Source organism: Chrysemys picta, chromosome 12 (genome assembly GCF_011386835.1).
Source record: "Chrysemys picta bellii isolate R12L10 chromosome 12, ASM1138683v2, whole genome shotgun sequence".
Lineage (NCBI taxonomy): Eukaryota > Metazoa > Chordata > Testudines > Emydidae > Chrysemys > Chrysemys picta.
Window position 1 is genome coordinate 35,954,604 of NC_088802.1, and position 17,558 is coordinate 35,972,161.

The following is a 17,558-nucleotide window of genomic DNA, read 5'->3' on the forward strand; positions in this document are numbered from 1 at the left end:
TAGGGTCATTTTGCACTGGTGGGGCAGCCATGGGGTAGCAATCTCATTAGGATTCTACACAGGCTGCAGGGGAGCAGAACCTGCCAACCTAGATCAGCTGGCCAGGAAGTGGTGTTGCCCTGGGAATCCCAGCCTACACACTGCACAGAACAGACCAGAGAAATGGGGAATCTTTAGATGCTGTAGCACCATTTAAGAGTAGTGTCGCTTCCTCTTCCCCTGCCAAACAGAGATTTTAAAAAACAAATCTCCCACTCTTTCTCCCTTTCTATTCTTATTAAAGGCCATAAAATCTTGGGCCAGCCTGACCGCCTCACCTTGGGAGTCATGAAGGATCTAAGCCATTTTTTTCCCCTTCTGGTGTCTAATAAGCAAACACGGATCAGTGCTGGATTGTAATGGAAATCCCTTAGAAATGCATGTGACAGCCCCATGTGAGGCAAACAAAGATTTCAGCCTCGCTGGGCTGAAATCTTCCATGCTGAGTGTCTATCTTGGGCTGAATATGTTTGGAAAAGTTCAGCCAGCCTCCTGGGAAACCTGAGTGCCAAGCCAATTCAGCAACACTGCCGGCTTTGTGCAAAGCACACTTGGCTGAAAGATCACACTTTTCCCCCCCAAATATTTTTAATTGAACGTGTGAATTACACGATTCCTCTGATTGGAGGAGCTCAAATAGGGTTACCATATTTCAGCAAGCAAAAAAGAGGACGGGAGGAGCCCTGCCCTAACCCCGCCCCTGTCCTGCCCTAGCCCCGCCCCATCCACTCCCTCCCACTTCCTGCCCCCCTCAGAATCCCCAACCCTCCCCCCGCTCCTTGTCCCCTGACTGCCCCCTCCTGGGACCCCTGCTTTTAACTGCCCTCCAGAACCCCACCCCCACCTAAGCCTCCCTGTTCTTTGTCCCCTAACTGCCCCCTCCTGAGACCCTACCCTCTACCCTGACTGCCCAAAACCTTATCCACCCCCCCACCCCCAGAAAGCCCCCCCCGAACTCCTGACCCCCCCCCCCCGCTCCCTGTCTCTTGACTGCCCCCTCCAGAACCTCCCTGCTCCTTCTCCGACCCCCTGGCCCCCTTACCCTGCCGCTCAGACCAGCATGCCGGGGAGGAGGAGCTCCAGACTGCCGGTGCGAACGGCTGGCTGGTGATCTGCGAGGGAGGGAGGGAGTGATCTCTGCTGCAGGGGAAGTGGAGGAGGGGCTCTCTCTGGCTGTTGGAGCCCCATGCAAGTGGCACCATCCGGCCGGCTGCCCTGTCAGCCGCGCGTGCTCTGCCTGGGGGGGAAGTCCGGACATTTACAAATTCCCTCCGGACGCTATTTTTAACTCTAAAAGCCAGACATCTCCGGGAGAATCCGGACGAATGGTAACCCTAAGCTCAAAGCCCTTTACCAATATGACAGGTTTCAGAGTAGCAGCCGTGTTAGTCTGTATCCGTAAAAAGAACAGGAGTACTTGTGGCACCTTAGAGACTAACAAATTTATTAGAGCATAAGCTTTCGTGGACTACAGCCCACTTCTTCGGATTGTTTCACAACCTGTCAGTGAAGTAGGTTGCTAATTATTTGTATTATGGTAGAACCTATCAGTCCCAACCAATATGAAGGCCACATTGTGCTAGGTAGTGAAAAGACAGCCTCTGTCCCAAGAAGCTTGAAATCTAAACAAAGGAGCAGCGGGTGACGTGTCTTGGACACCATCATAGAGCCAGTCAGTGGCATAGCTGGGAACCCCTGCTCTGACTTCTAGTCCAGTGCCCTAGCCACTGAGACACACTGCATAGTATATCTACTTTATAGATGGAGAAACAGGCACAGGGAAGTTTGTGTGACTTACCCAAGGACTTCACAATGAGTCACTCACAGCACGTAGGATTTGTGTCTCTGCTGAACTGCTTTGGACCTGGTCCTTCAGCCCATGGGTCAGTGGGACTGTTCACAGTGCTGGAACTTGGCAGCCCTAACACTGACACACACTGCACAGCGCTTCCACGTGGGCGTAACTGCTGCCTGCTTCCGTGGAACGCCAGCGTTCAGTGGCAGCTGTGAGGGCGTTTGGCCGCACGTGTGGGAGTCTGGGAAAGGGAGAGCAGTGCCCACCCTGTCGCCAAAGTGCACATAGGAGCTGGGAGGATCCAAGGCAATGGCATCGGAAAAGTGCCAAGCTCCCAGGAATCAGGGCCTGCAGCAGAGCCAGTCTCTGGGCTGCCTAACAAGCACGGCGGGCCTGTAGTAGGCCCTGAGATGTGGGAGAGTCCCGGAGCTCAGGCTGCAGCCCGAGCCCAAATGTCTACACTGTAATTGATCAGCCCTTTAGCCTGAGCCCTGGGAGCCTGAGTCAGCTGGCATTGGCCAGCCGTGGGTATCTAATTACAGGGTCTATACCCTGAATCTGGCTCTGAGCTGGGGCTCCAATTCCTGACTCATGACCCTGCTCTAAGCACCAAGCACCAAGCATGACCATCCGCGTCATGGGTGGTGCATGAGCTCCCCCTTTGCGGAGGTTAGCCGTGCCGCCCTGCTCCTACAGCTCCTACTCCCCACTTGTCTGCCGGAGCCCCAAACCTTCTCCCAAGTACTCTGAAAAAATCCTATACTAATTGTCTCAAGCCAGGCACCCCAAATTAGTGGATAGTTTTGACTTTAATCTTTCTGTGCCTCAGTTCTCCATCTGTAAAATGGGAACAATACCATCCCCACAGCTCACAGAAAAAAAGCAATTACTATTTGTGAAGTACTTGGATACTATAGTGATGAGTCATAGGCTGGGTCTACATTTAAAATGCTACAGCGGCACAGCTGTACTGCTGCAGTGTAGACATGACTGCGAAGGGGGCGGTTCTTCAGTTGCTGTGTAGAGCCACCTCTCCGAGAGGTGGTAGCTAGGTCAATGGAAGAGCACTGAATGAGGCCAAGGTCCTGTGGAAGAAATATTATGTGATCATGTAATTAAAGACTATCATGCATACACCCAAGGGATCTGAATTAAAGTTGCACAGGCAATCTTCATTCTGGCATTTCCTAATTTTTGAGTGTTTGACTTTGCAACATTAATAATGGGGTGGGTGGGTGTGGTGGGTCCCCCTCCCCTTGTATAATGTGTGTTTAAAGTCTGATCCAATACCCACTGCAGTCAGGGGAATGACTCTGATGAGCTTGTGTTAAGGCTTTGTGCCTGGTGGTGTACAAAGTAACTACCACAATTCCCTGTGAATGGTAGTAATGTGATGTCCCTATAGTAACACACATTGTTTACTGGCGCTTGTACAACTCCCTTCAATCTGCTCTCGGCTCAGAGACCTCTGAGTGAGGAAAATAGCTGGAAATGTTTTTGGTTGCGTAGCAGTCTGTGATCAATGTTTTGCACCCCTCCTGCTTAGTGAGAGACAGAAATGGATGTTTTTTTAAAGGAAATCTTGGAGCCTTCTCAAAGGGATGCGTTCAACCACCTGACACAGATGGAAATGGCCACTGCTTACAACTTTAAGAACTCACTGAAAGGTAAGATGACTGCACTGTGGGTGATGTAGCTTGTACTTTCCCCGGTTCAATTCTGCTGCCATTGAAGTCTATGGCAACGCTCCCTTTGAGGTCTGTTGGAACAGGAGTGGCCATGCAAGCTCAAAGGTTAAATTCATCTACTGCTGAGCAAATATTGAAAAAAAACAAGCCTTCTAAAATGCAGTCAAACTTAAATAAAGCCACTTTGACTGTGCTCACTCCCCTTGTGTGCTCGCTTTCCACAGATACTCTACTGCTCACAGTTTACTAGTATGAATACTCACGGAGTGTGAATGTTAAGCAATGATCGGGGTTGGGGGGGGGGGCGGAGGAGGGGACACACTGAGATTGCTCAATTAAGGCAAACTGCAAAGAATGGGGCAGACAATCCCCCAAACTGGTGGTTATTCTAATACTCAGATTCACCAACCCAGCAACAAAACAGCTTCTACAATACCTTACTGGTTACCCAGAAGCCAGAAATACAGTTCCTTTAAAGCACCCAGTATTGAGCTCCCACCCAGACAGCCAAGTTAAATATGATGAAGATGACTGAAAATCTTGTTCATCATATAAAATGTTCTACCAATCCCAAAGGACCCACCAGGTCAATGAATATTTCAGATCTTACCCAAATACATGCTTACACCCAATTCTTATTAACTAAACTAAAATTTCTTTAAAAAGAAAAGAGAGCGTATTGGTTAAAAGATCATTCTACATACAGATATGAATAGAGTTCTTAGGTCAGTTTCATAGTAGAGATGGTGAGCTTTAGAGTTGCAAAGAATCCATTCTAGAATCAGTTCCATAGGTTATATCCATAGTCCAATGTCCAATATCCAGGCTATCCAGAATGAAACTGGAGACCTCAGTCTTGTGACTCAAACTTCCCCTGATGAAGCTTAAGCAGATCTGAGATAACAGGATCAGGGCCTGAGAGTTCTTTGTATAGTTGTCTAGCAGCCTCTTGACAGCGTGCAGTCCTTGGGCGAACAATAGTGGCTTTGAAGTAACTTCCTATTTCCTAAGGCCCACCGGTGATTAGTTGCATGGATTAGCATAAGACAATTGCCCATCTCCTGCCATTTACAGGTAGTTTACTACATACTTCAAAGAGAAATGAAGACAGTGATATCACTACATTCACAGTTCATCTAAATGTTAACATCTCCTTTTGATCTCTGAATTAAAAGAATACAGTGATAGACAGGAACCGTTTTGGTTACGTTGTCAATCTGAAACAATATATATGATTGTAAACACACAAAAAACACAATCATCCTCTACTAACAGTTGAATCTGGGTCAATTAGCCTGCTAGTTGTGTAACCCTTGTTGGCCCTGTGTCACATAGGCTATGTCTATACTTAACATGCTACAGTGTGCTGCTTTAGCGCTTCAGTGTAGACACTCACTTCAGCAACTGGTGGGTTCTCCTGCCACTGCAGTTAATCCACCTCGCCGAGAGGGGGTAGCTCGGAGAAGAGATGAATTCGTCCATTGACCTAGCGCTGTTTATGCTGGGGTGGAGCAGCCCTTAAGCTCAACTGCTCAAATATTCACCAAAAACAAATTACAAAATATAGAGCCAACCAGGGACAGTGAGAATTGTTCACTGTGAACTTTTCCCTTGACTGTGCCCTTTGAAAGTTGTGCTGTTGTTTGTTAGTTCATTCAATCAATCAGGGAATTAAATCAATGCCATCTGACTTACGGAACTCAGCAGGAAGTTTGAATATGCACTAAAAGCTGTTTGGAAATTATCTGCAGACCTATCATTATTCACTGATTAACTTTGTGATTCATTTCCAATATACCGGGGAATATTGGAATTTGTTCATGGACAATTAAACAGAAAGAGATGAAATTGATCAGATAAGTTGCTTGTCACAAATCATTTGCCCACCTGTAAACTCTGCCCTCTGAAGTCCCTACTGTGTGATTGTTCCTGAGTGGAAAAAATTGGGCCCAGGAATTTATCTTATTCTACAGGGTTTTGCCAGTTAGGATCCAGGGGCGGCTCTATGTATTTTGCCGCCCCAAGCATGGCAGTCAAGCGGTGCGCCTGCGGGAGGTCCGCTGGTCGCGCGGATTCGGCAGCATGCCTGCGGGAGGTCCGCTGGTCCCGCGCCTTCGGCATACCCGCCACCGAATTGCCGCCGAAACTGTGGGACCGGCGGACCTCCCGCAGGCAAGCCGCCAAAGGCAGCCTGATTGCCGCCCTCACGGCGACCGTCAGCCCGCACCCCGCAGCTTGCTGCCCCAGGCACGCGCTTGGAGCGCTGGTGCCTGGAGCCGCCCCTGTTAGGATCACAAGGTGTGTAACTTCCAGCAGATGGCATGATTTCTCAGTGTAATTCAGTATGTCTCAAATGAGAACTTAACCCAAAGTTGTTTAACATTGATTAGTCCTCTCTCTAAGCAGGTTTAGTATGAACACAGTAGTGGTTAAACTTATTTTCACTAGGCAGGGTTACTGTCTCCCTAGCTAAGTGCATTGTTTTGTAGTTGATTCAGTCCAGGGAGTCATATATCAACCCGTTATCTGTTTATTGCATGCTGTAAGAAGAGGTGCAATTGTTCTTTACTGGAAATCTGCTCCGTTGGCTCTCAATGAAATTGGAAGTAGGGATGGTGCCAGAATCTCAAAGCAAAGCATTGAGCTGGCAAGTCACCCACTATATGACTGCCATGTGCTAGGATTGATTTCATGGAAGGACAGATGCAGCCTGGCTTCCATTCCCACCGAAGGCCTTGTACGGCCATTATGTGGTTACATACCTCTGAGAATGTGGACAGAACTATTCTGCAGAGCTGCCAAGCCGCCCTGCGCTACAGAAACAGCAGCAGCATCTCTGCACAGTCTGCTGGGCACAGGATTTTGAAGTCAGCTGTTGATAGCAGCTTTTAGAGGAATGGCTGGTGGGGGGAGTGGGGAGAGGGGAAATCTGTTGTATTTGGCCATTAATGTCATGAAGCTATCCGTCCTAAAGAGAGGTGATATTTCACAGAGAGTACTGGTATTCCAGAAGTGGAAGAGCACAACATAGCAAAATATGGGTGTGTGACTTATTGTTTTCATTTAAACGTGTGCAAATACAGCCAAACGAGTGATGTTTGGACATCTCTACTCCAGACCTGTCTTCTATCCAAACTACAGTCTCAGCCTGTCTCTCTGGCATCTCCTTGTGGATGTCTAGCTGTCAGCTGGAGTTCAGAATGGCTAAGATTGCCTCTCTCTCCCCACCCCAAGCCATCCCACTCCCTCCTACTGTGGATAATACCACCATTCCACTTGTCACTGAGGCTTGTAACCTGGGTGTCATCTTCGACTCGGACTTCTCTTTAGGTCCTCACAGCCAGGCTGTCTGAGTCTTGGAGATTCTTTCAGTAGGACATCTAAGATCTGGCCTTTCCTGTCCATCCACACAGCCAACGCTCTCTTCTCCTGGCTCTCAGCTCGCTTTTTCATTATTGCAGCAATGTTCTCTTCGGCCTTGACAAAGGCTGTCGTGTGCTGCTCATATCATTTAGAAGGCTGCTCCAACAGTCATTTTCCTTGCCCATCGCTTGGACTATGTCATTCCTCTCTTAATGTCCCTCAACGGGTTCCCCTTTCTCTATTGCATCAGACCTATCTCCACCTACCTATCATCTCTCATTGGTTACTGAAAGGTCGGCTCCTGCTTCTGATCACCCGGTCATGATGCCAGCCTCCACTGCCCGCTTGTTCAGTGTTCAGTCAGGCACCTTTCTGCTTTCTCTGATGCTGCCCCATACACTTGGGAGGCTGGCTGAGCATGGCCCTTAGACTCTCTGTGCCTCAGTTTCCCGTCTCTCAAATGGGGATAATAGTATTTCTTCACCTGTGTATTGGGAAGACAAATTCATCAAAGATTCTGAGGCACTCAGACACTACAGGAATGGAGGCCGTATCAGGCCCTTAGATATCCAGAATGGCGCGTGGGTGGTAGTATACTGTCAACGACTGATAGAGGGTCAGAACATCAGCCCTGGAAGCTCATAGCAGCTCTAAAGCCAACGTAATGGTCCTTTGAGAATTTCTCCCATGGTGGGGCCATCCTCTGCGTGCTGCAGAGGTGCTGTGTAAAATAGTCATTTGTGAGAGGCTTAGAAGGAGACCAAATGGTGTGGAGGCTGAGTAATGGTTTACAGACCCGTCAGTCTCTCGGTCGCTAGGGTGAATGCACTTACTTGCTGGGGACTAAAAGTAGTTACTGTTCAGTATGAAATGAGTCTGTGCAACAAATTCAACCCTCGCCTAAGTCATCATCAGTAGGAGTTACACCCGCATGCTAATGTTACTACATGCTTCAGAGCAGGCTGTCAGCTGGGGGGATTGAACCCAGGACTTATAGATCTAAATGCACGAGGCTCTACAGCCACAAGTGAAAGAGCCAGCTGTGTTAGCCCAGGCTGTAGCAGCTCTCTGTGACCCGAGCGCCACACAGAGTGGGTGTGGGTTACACCAGGGATGAACTTGACCTTCATGGTGTGTGGGTATCTGCATCATAGAGCCCACTTCCATGACTGGCACTAACTAATACCCTTAGTCTCAGCACAGAGGGCAAGGGCTGGTGGTGACTGGCCAGCCCTGGTGCCGATGGAGACCAGGCAGTAAGGTGAGGGTTGCTAATGCCTGTGCTGAGGACAGATGGAGAATGGCTTCCTGCAGAGCCGTCAGCGTGACACCTGTCTTCTGTGCTAGGGCTGAGATTTTTCAAAGGCTGTTTGGCACCCAGCTCCCATTGACCTTCAATGAGATTTGGCCACATGGCAAATCCCAACCTAGATTCACCAACAGCTTCAAAAAACGGAGAGCCTAGTCCAATTTGTGTTGGTGGAATTAGAATGAAAGGAAAACTCCAAGGAGGGCAGCTGAGATGAGGGAAACAAAGAGCAAAGGGAAGAAGAGCGAGAAGGAGTGTAGGACTTTCTCCAAGAGATGCTCGTTAGAAATTGGATAGATAGGTCGGGAGCCCCTCGTGGTCCCTAGGAAGGGACAATGGAAACAGAAGGAGGAACTCTCACTCAGGAGACCACTAACAGCACAAGACGTGATCCTGAGCCATCAGGCTAACAGGGGCTGCTGCTCAAGGCGATTCGCTACAGTACCAATCAGTTCCCTTTCCATTAAATTACATACATGATTTAAAGCAGCCCCACCTGTGGCCTTTTCTTTTAATGAGTGCACATTGCAACAGTGCCTGGATGTCGTGTGTGTGTGTGCATGCACCATGCAGCAATTAACCCCAGCTTCAACGACGCAAGCACATATCCTAGAGATATATCTAGGAGTAACATCTAGAAAGAGGGTCACAGTCATTGTACTGTCCATAGGCACTTTGGTCTAAATCCTCTCCCCAAAGCCCAACTCACTTGGCTGCACGCTCGCGGACTGGAGGGGGGAGGAATCTTTCCTCCCAGAAGCCACGCTGCAGTAGCCCAGCGGTGAGTGTGTGACAGGTCCCTCTCAGTCCCAGATCTGCAGGGGGTATGAGTCTAGCTGTGGAGCCTTGGCTCTTTAACTGTAGCAGCTCATGCTTGTAGCCATGAAGGTTCCTGGTTCAATCCTGGTGTGTGGGTCAAGCTGGCAGCCATCACACCACTTTGCAGCAAATACTTCAGCCGAAGAGCTGGAGTAGTGGCTGCAGCCCCTCGCCGTGGCATGGGGAAGGAAGGGGGGATCCACATAATAGCCTGTTGTCTACTCCTGCCCCCAAAGAACCACTGTGCGTGGCCACCCCAGGAGCCCCCTTGGAGCTGGGCCCTGTGGCATAGGAAGCATGCCTCCCTGGCAGTTCCTGCAATCTAGCCGTGCACAGACGCAGCAGATCTGCAGGGTTTGCTCCCCCTCTCCTGCTGCAGAAGGGAGCAGGAGTTGGGCTCTTTACAATTGTGGGACCAGCTGGCTGAGGAAGGCAGAACCCAGCCCCCTTCCCTCATGAAAGACAGGCTGTCTCCAAAATCCAAACAGCTGGCAGCAGAGCAGTCACGCTCCGGACATCTTGAGGTGGGTGGGGCGAGTTTCTTTTCGACCACTTATTTTTCTTAGCTCACGTCGTACTGTACGCGTCCATCAGCCTGCAGATGTTTCTGTTGCCACCCACGTGGTAGGGGTTATAAAAACATTGTCTGAACCCTCAGGCTCAGCGACCGTGGGCTGCGGAACACCGCCTTAGAGAAAAGGATGCGCTTATAAAGCCAGCAAAGCCATTGGCATTCACTTAGCACGGCCAAACTTTACGGCTTCATTTGACAGGGAAAAACACTGGCTGGTCTGCTTGCCATGCAGCTTGCAATATCTCCCTAGAGGCGAGGTGTGCATAATTGCTAGGACACAACAGAGTCCATCTCCAAAGCCTTGCTGACAACCACTGGCCGTCAGAGTGCTGGAGGAGGCAAATAATGTGTACTGTATGGAGAAAGATATTTGCATATGTTGTTATAAGCTTGGAGTCCTGCCCAGGGGGACACAGAAAACAGATGGTGCTAGTATTGTGACCTTGCGGCTAAGCTATAGGCCTTCACTGCCAGCCCCCTGACATCAGTTTCCTTCTTACACGGGAGGGCCTAAGCAGTCTGGCTCTCAGCCTGTTACAGAGGCCACAAGGCTGTAGCTAGTAAATTGAGGCACGTTTACCACAGCTTTGGTCGGTTCAGCTAAAGGTTTATGCCTCATCTAGCAGAACTGTTGGGCCAGGTTCTCTGCTGCATGCAGAGCCAGATGCTATCAAGGAACTGGTTAATACTCCCTCATTCTCTGCCCCAGCCCTGCCACAGGCCACAATAGCCTGGGGGCTGCTCTGTTATACCAGCTGGGGACCATACACCAGCTGGAGTGCAGTGTGCTCTTCTGGTCACTTCCTATACATTCCACCCCAACACACACCATAGACTTATCGACTTTAAGGTCATACGGGACCATCATGATCATCTAGTCTGACTCCCTGCATATTGCAGGCCACAGAACCTCACTCATCCACTCCTGTAATAGACCCCTAACCTCTGGCTGAGTTACTGAAGTCCTCCAATCATGGTTTAAAGACTTCAAGTTACAAAGAATCCACGATTTACACTAGTTTAAACCTGTAAGTGACTCATGGCCCATGCTGCAGAGGAAGGCGAATAACGCCAGGGTAGCTCTGCCAATCTGACCTGGGGGAAATTTCTTCCCGACCCCAAATATGGCCATCAGTTAGACCCTGAGCATGTGGGTGAGACCCACCAGCCAGACACCTGGGAAAGAATTCTCTGTAGTAACTCAGAGCCTTTCCCCTCTTGTGTCCCATCACCAGTCATTGGAGATATTTGCTGCCAGCAGTCGCAACTGCGCCACATGCCATTATAGGAAATCTCATCATACCTCCCCTCCAGAAACTTATCAAGCTCAGTCCTGAAGCCAGTTAGGTTTTTTGCCCCCACTGCCCCCCTTGAGTGGCTGTTCCAGGACTTCACGCCTCTGATGGTTAGAAACCTTCATCTAATTTCAAGCCTAAATTTGTTGATGGCCAGTTTATATCCATTTGTTCTTGTGTCCACTCTGGTGCTTAACTTAAATAACCCCCTCCCACCCTGGTATTTATCCCTCTGATGTATTTATAGAGAGCAATCATATCTCCCCATAGTCTTTATTTTGTTAGGCTAAACAAGCCAAGCTCTTTGAGTCTCCTCTCATAAGGCAGGTTTTCCATTCCTCGGACCATCCTAGTAGCCCTTCTCTGCACCTGTCCCACCTGTGTTGGGGCTGCAATGAGGAAGCATGCTCAATGAAGGACCCTCAGTTCTTGAACTCTCTTCCACAGCTGCTCGAGCAGTGTCTGAAGTGCATGAGTGTGAACCAGCTGGGGTGTAGATTCTAGTGCACATCAGCACATTGCCCACTAACTGTCCGTGTAAACCCTGCTGGTGTGCACTAAAAGTTCCCTAGCATGTGCTGACGTAGTCCCGTTTCACAGTACTATATCGATGCACACTAGGGAACATGTACTGCGCCAGCCAGGTCTGCACGAACAGAGCCGGCTTTAGGAAGTGCGGGGCCCGATTCGAACAGTTTTGACGGGGCCCTGGCAGGGATGACTGAAAAAAAAAAAACCATGTAAAAAAACATGTGGGGCTTGTACTCACCGGGCGGCACTCGTAGTCTTCGGCGGTTTGTCCTTCACTCGCTCCGGGTCTTTGGTGGCACTGAAGGACCTGCTGCCAAAGTGCTGCCGAAGACCCAGAGCGAGTGAAGGACCCGCCGCTGAAGTGCCGCCGAAGACCCGGAGCGCTGCCGGGTGAGTAAAAATTAAAAAGGAGCCTCTAGCCAGGGAAGGGATTCTCGGCCACTTGCCCCCACCCCGGCGGCCCTGCCACTGGGCGCGGGGCCCTCTTAGGCGCGGGGCCCGATTCGGGGGAATTGGTGGAATTGGTGGAATTGGCCTAAAGCCGGCCCTGTGCACGAACCATTAGATCACGGCACGCTATTGTACATTAGAACTCACAGCCCAGCTGGTGTGCATTAAGACATGGGGTAGCCAAGCTCTGAGTTTGTTGGCCTATCTAATCAGACCTTTTCCAAAGGTGTCGTGTCTAGGAAAGATGGCTGTTTGGGAGGAGGCTGTTGGTTCCTTTAGTTGAGTGTCCATTTTGTCTTGTATTAATTAATGATGCCTTTGGTATATCAGCCTACAGCTGGTTGGGACTTGTATTCCTCCCTGCACCCTCAAATCCTGACAAAAATGAAATCTTTTAGTTTTCTTCTAAATGTTTCCATCTCAATTTTTGGAGGTTTATTTGAAAAACTGAAAAGTTTCTTGTTTTTTGGCAACTGAATTTTTTTTAGGGGTTGGTGTTTGAAAGAAAATCCCAAAATTTTAGATTTTAGCCATTAAAAAAAGTTGTATAAATTTCCATTTTGTTGACAAGCCACTTTTCATCAACCTCCCCCCCCAAAACCACAAATACACCGCCCCTACCCCCCAATTTCAACACACAATTTCCAACCATCTACAATAGCATAAAGAGATATATAAATGGTGTCCGTCCATTGTGAGTTCAGGAGCATCTTTTCTGGTCTTTTTACTCACATTTTATTTGTTCCAGGAAGTGGTGCAGATGCCAGAGAGGTGACAATGCCTGGATGATTGTCACTCACATGATCACTGCTGGCTTCTTGAGTATCTATCTTCAGTGGGTGGAATACATGAATTCAATTAGAAATGACTGACATTTTCCTTGTGACTCAAACACTTGCCAACTTACAATGTGCTTGTTAAGTGTTTGAAGCACACGCTCCTAGTGGAATAGATATTTCATCAAGTTTTCCTGTTGGGATTAGGTCAAGATTTCTCTGGGCTGGATTAAATAGGGAAAGTTTCTAACGTACTCACCTAAGCCATACTTCCCATCTACACAGCTATTTATACCAGTGCTAGCTGGGCGTGCAGTGTCTGAGCTCTACACGCTTCCATAGATGTACCCTAAGTGGGTGCTGGAAAGTGATATATTGAGGAGCTTGGAGACAGAATTTCTCTATCAACAGAATAAGTAAAGCTTGAGGGAACAGCAGTGCAAGGTTCTCCACACACTACTGACCATCTGCCTCAACCCTGACCTGGAGAAAGAAGCTCAAGGAGAAATGTTCAGTCTTCATGACTGTTCAGTCTTCATGACTGTTCAGTCATTGGTCTCACTGCTGAGACTACCTAGATGGGAGGATGGGTTTGGCAAGGTGGACATCCATCTGTTGGAAAATGGACCAGGACCTTGTATTTGTTATTCCACATGGGCCATCAAACGGACAGTCGCAAACAGACCTGGCTGAAAAAATGTCTTTTATTTCCCAGCGAAACATGTTGAACGAAACATTTTTATTTGAGATTCTTCAGGGGGTCTTTTGAAACTAAACAAAACTAAAAATGTTGTTCCATTTTGATCCAAATTGAAATTTTTGTTTCTTGTTGTTTTCTGAATACCAAACTGAAATGAAAAATGCAGTTAGAAACCAAACAAGGTTTTGTTTAGAAATTTCCTATAGAAAATATTAGTCAAAAATGGCCCTTTCTTGCCAATATATATATAATATATATATTTTTTGGATAAAATTGCATTTTTCGGCAGAACATTCTTTGGGAGACAAAAGATTTTGATCAGTTTTAGTAGGAACTTTTAGTCACGACTTAACTAGATGGGATTCAGGCAAAGGTTTTATGTCCTATTACCAGAACCTGCACTGCACCCTTCAAAAGCCTTTCCTGGGGAAGTGCTGCGTGTCTTCTGAGGAAGAGCCAGAGAGGGGAGACTTGGTAGATTGGACAGTTGCCTTGTAATTGGTGAGAGCCACTGATTCACATGTCTATAGCGATGTGAGCATGCGTGTTTCGGCTTCATCAGACCACACACATCATTCTTTGCAACACATCTTCAGAAAGCTGTAGAGTAGCCCTATGGAGACAAGGCATGGGAGAGCAGGGAAACACAAAATCAAGGGTAGGACTGGCCACATTTCAGAAAAGTTCTGTGGAGGGGAGTTGCCAGTATATACAATGTAATATGTTACTACGTTCTATCCTGCAAAGTCAGGTGGTGGGAATGGAAGACATAGTGGGGCACATATACCCATGAAAAGTCTTGGGGGGGGGGGGGGTAATTGTCCCCCTTGCTCTATATCAAATGATGCCCCTGGAATAGGATGCAGCCAAACTTTATTTTTTTAAATGGTCTTCCTGGTGCATTACAAAGGCAGAACATCTGACGTCATTAAGCAATTATTCCATTTCAAGACTGTGCAGGAAACACTTTGACCTTGCTTTTCATGTTCAGTCTTTCAAGCCAGGTAGCTCAACTTGCCAAAGGCGCTCAAGGTACAATAGGATCTGGCTTCACACATAACTTCTCCATGCGTGGGAACATTGCTAAGCAGATATGGGTGGGGTGATATGTCCTCAGATAGCTCTCCAGAACTCAAAAATTGTCATGTCTTCTCAATCTCACTGGTCTTCCCAGTCTCCTTTCCAGCCAGGCCCATTATGGTCATGACCTATTAAGCCCCACGGAACTGGTGTTTCATCACCAATATCCTATCCTTATGACAATTGTAAAGCAAATGGCTCACGTAGCCCAGAATACATTTACTAGATCAATGTAAAGTAACATCCTGACTGCTGATCCTTTGTTTGTGTGTGTATGGCACGGCAGGCAGGTTTGTTAAGAGGAACAACACTGCCCGCAAATAACAGAAATTAACCTTTCCCCACTGTCTCTTGGTTTCTTTCTGTTCAATATAGAAAAATCTCATGAGCCCTTCCCCAAAATTAGCTTCAATAAGCGTAGAATATGTATGATGAATCTCTGATTAATGTATTTATTACAAGTGCATTTGAAGACATGAATAATGTATATGTATTGGAGATGTATAAAAGTTTTGTACAACAAAACCAGGCCTGGGAACTTGAAGCAGGTTCACTGATGAGTTTCATAGACTTTTGGTGATCCTGGCCTGAAGTCTGAGTTAAACTTAGGCTAATTTTAGCACATGTTGTCCTGCCTGGAAACCGTTTACATTCAGTGTTTTGCAAAGAGGTATGGACTGAGAAGCTGCTGGTTGTATGTGAGTTAGGTTTAGTCCAGTGTCTGGAATTGATGCTGCTGAAACCTTAGGAGCTAGTCTCATGAGATTTTGGCCCCAAGAAGCAGAAACTTCACCAAACCAGCTGGTCTCACAAAATCTCATCATCTTGGGTGAAAATCATGCAAGAACCCTTATTTCCAGGTACTCAGGGGCACATCTACACTGGAATCAGAAAACAGGACACTGACCAGTTTCATCCAAGTTTCATTTTCAACCCATCTTCGGTTTTGTCTGATTCCACCTTGACACGAAACCAAAACTGGTGCTTCGGGCTGAGTTTTTAGGTTCATTTGAACCCCAGGCTCAAAGTCAAACACAAAGGGGCCAGACCCTAAGCTGCAGTCAATAGAGCTGTGCTGCTTTACCCCAGCTGACGGTCTAGAGGGGCGGACTCTCCTCTCCTTCATGGAACTCCTTTGCCTCACGCTGGTGCAAGCCATTGAAGTGAGAGGAGAATCTGGCCCAGAGGGGGCACAGAACACACACATGCATGCTCTGCAAACACAGATGCCTGTATATTATTCATTGTTAGGGTCTCATTGTCCTGCCTTTACTCGTGCTGAGTAGCACCTTACTACGAGTGGCCCCTTTGGACTGTGTGCACTAAGGGACTAGTAGGGATGGCACAACTGGGCCCTAATGAAGGGCCATTCAGGAGGTGTAGTAGACGTAGCTCTCCATAAGACACAATGCAGTTCCTTCCCCTTTGTTTCATATTAACAAAGCATTCTTGGTCATGTCATACTACGTGTGCATTCTAACGTACATGACAATAGTCCCTTGTTTTTGCTCAGCGTGACGCCCTGAAAGTTCACAGGCTGTTTCTTACCAACCCATGCAAATGAAAATAAGAGCTGCTAGTAGTCACTGAATTCTGTAAACATACTAGCTAGTGTCCCACAAGCTAAAAGAGACCCAGACTTAGGGTCAGGACAGACTGCAGTCAGTGGCCAGAGGCATGGGCGCCAGGTTTGTATAATTTTTGGTGGTGCCCAGAATGAGTCCAAGCAGAGACGTCTCGTTCATAGGATGGACTGGGGCAACCACCCCGGGCCCCATGCTTTGGGGGGGCCCACAGTTCAGGGGGACACAGGGTCCAGGGTGGCCTGGGGGATTAGTGGGGGACCTGGTGCCAGCAGCAGTGAGCGACCCAGCTCCAGTCCGCCCCCGCTCCACCCTCTCCCCACCCCCCATTCCACCTCTTCCCCCAAGCACCCGCCCCATCTCTTTCTGGCTTCCGCTCCCTCCCCTGAGTGACACCGGGAGCCGGTGGAGTGGGCTGGGGCCGGGTCACTCGCTGATGCCAGCACCAGGCCCCCCGCTAACCTCCAGGGCCACCCTGGCCCCCGCGTTCTCCTGAAGCACGCCCCCCCAAAAGCGCAGTAAGCCCAAACATTGGTGGAGCCGGGCCCATGTTTCTAAGTATTGGTGGTGCACAGGCATCACGGGCTCATATACCTCACCGGCTATAGCCAGAGGGACACATAGGCAACCTTTGGTGAGCTAGCTTTTCCCCATAAAAATGTAAATAAGGTTAAGTTATCCTGGAACACACCGGGACCCCATTTCCTTCACATTGGCTCTGGCACCATTGCATTACGGCTTGGATCCCTCTCAGCAAAAGTTGCTGAGCTCAGGGTAGTGCTGGCTCTGCATTCCTGGATGATGAGTGAGGGGTTCCAGTGTTTACTTTGAACACTGTTCCCTGTGTCTGAATCCACCGGGTGTTAAATTCTTCCAGATTTCTGGCTCTGTGCTGCAACTCAGATGTGGCAAGGAAACCGTTCTGCTGCAGAATAGGGAGGTCTCTGTATGAGCTACTCAGCCGACTGCACCGTGATGATTCTTTGAGTGGAACACAATCGAGAAGGGATTCATTTAATTCTGTTATGCTCAGAGGCTCCATTTACCATTACATTTGTAAGGGGTATTGGAAGTGCATAGCTGAAAACAGGATGGACAAATCCCTGTAGAGAAAGCACTATTGCAGTGTTCACTGATAGAGAAAGCTCAGAGGTGCTCACAGTGATTGTTCTTGTGTAGCGAAAGGCAGTATTTGGGAGGTGGTTTCTAATGTCTTGAGTTTTACATTCAGCCACATCTGTCTTTTCCAGAGGAGAGGAAAATACACTGGAACCAACCCCTCAATGTGGCCCCTAGACTTTTGGGGTCTGAAATCCAGAGGCAAATATTGTGACTTGAGTCCATATTTCATAGGTTTGGGCCCTTGCGAGGGAATCAACAAAGACTCTGGTCTAGATTTCCAGAAGTGATCAATGATTTTGGAAGCCCAACTTCAGACACCTTAAAGGGACCTCATTTTCAGTAAGTGTTGAGCCCTCGCTTTCTCTCAAGTTGAGCAACCCAAAATCACCCGTTGCTTTTGGAAATGTCAGCCAGTATTTTCATTTGTCAGCACC

At 48.2% G+C, this 17,558-nt stretch overlaps 1 protein-coding gene across 1 annotated transcript in view; it reads left to right on the forward strand.

The window, feature by feature from the left end:
* Positions 1-3,229: 3,229 nt before the first annotated feature.
* Positions 3,230-17,558, forward strand: part of CDRT4 (CMT1A duplicated region transcript 4) — a 57,413-nt gene continuing 43,084 nt past the window's right edge. Inside the window, exon 1 of the mRNA XM_065563351.1 lies at positions 3,230-3,501. Coding sequence (XP_065419423.1) covers positions 3,393-3,501 — 109 coding nt within the window. The 5' untranslated portion in view covers positions 3,230-3,392. The remainder of the gene's footprint in view (positions 3,502-17,558) is intronic.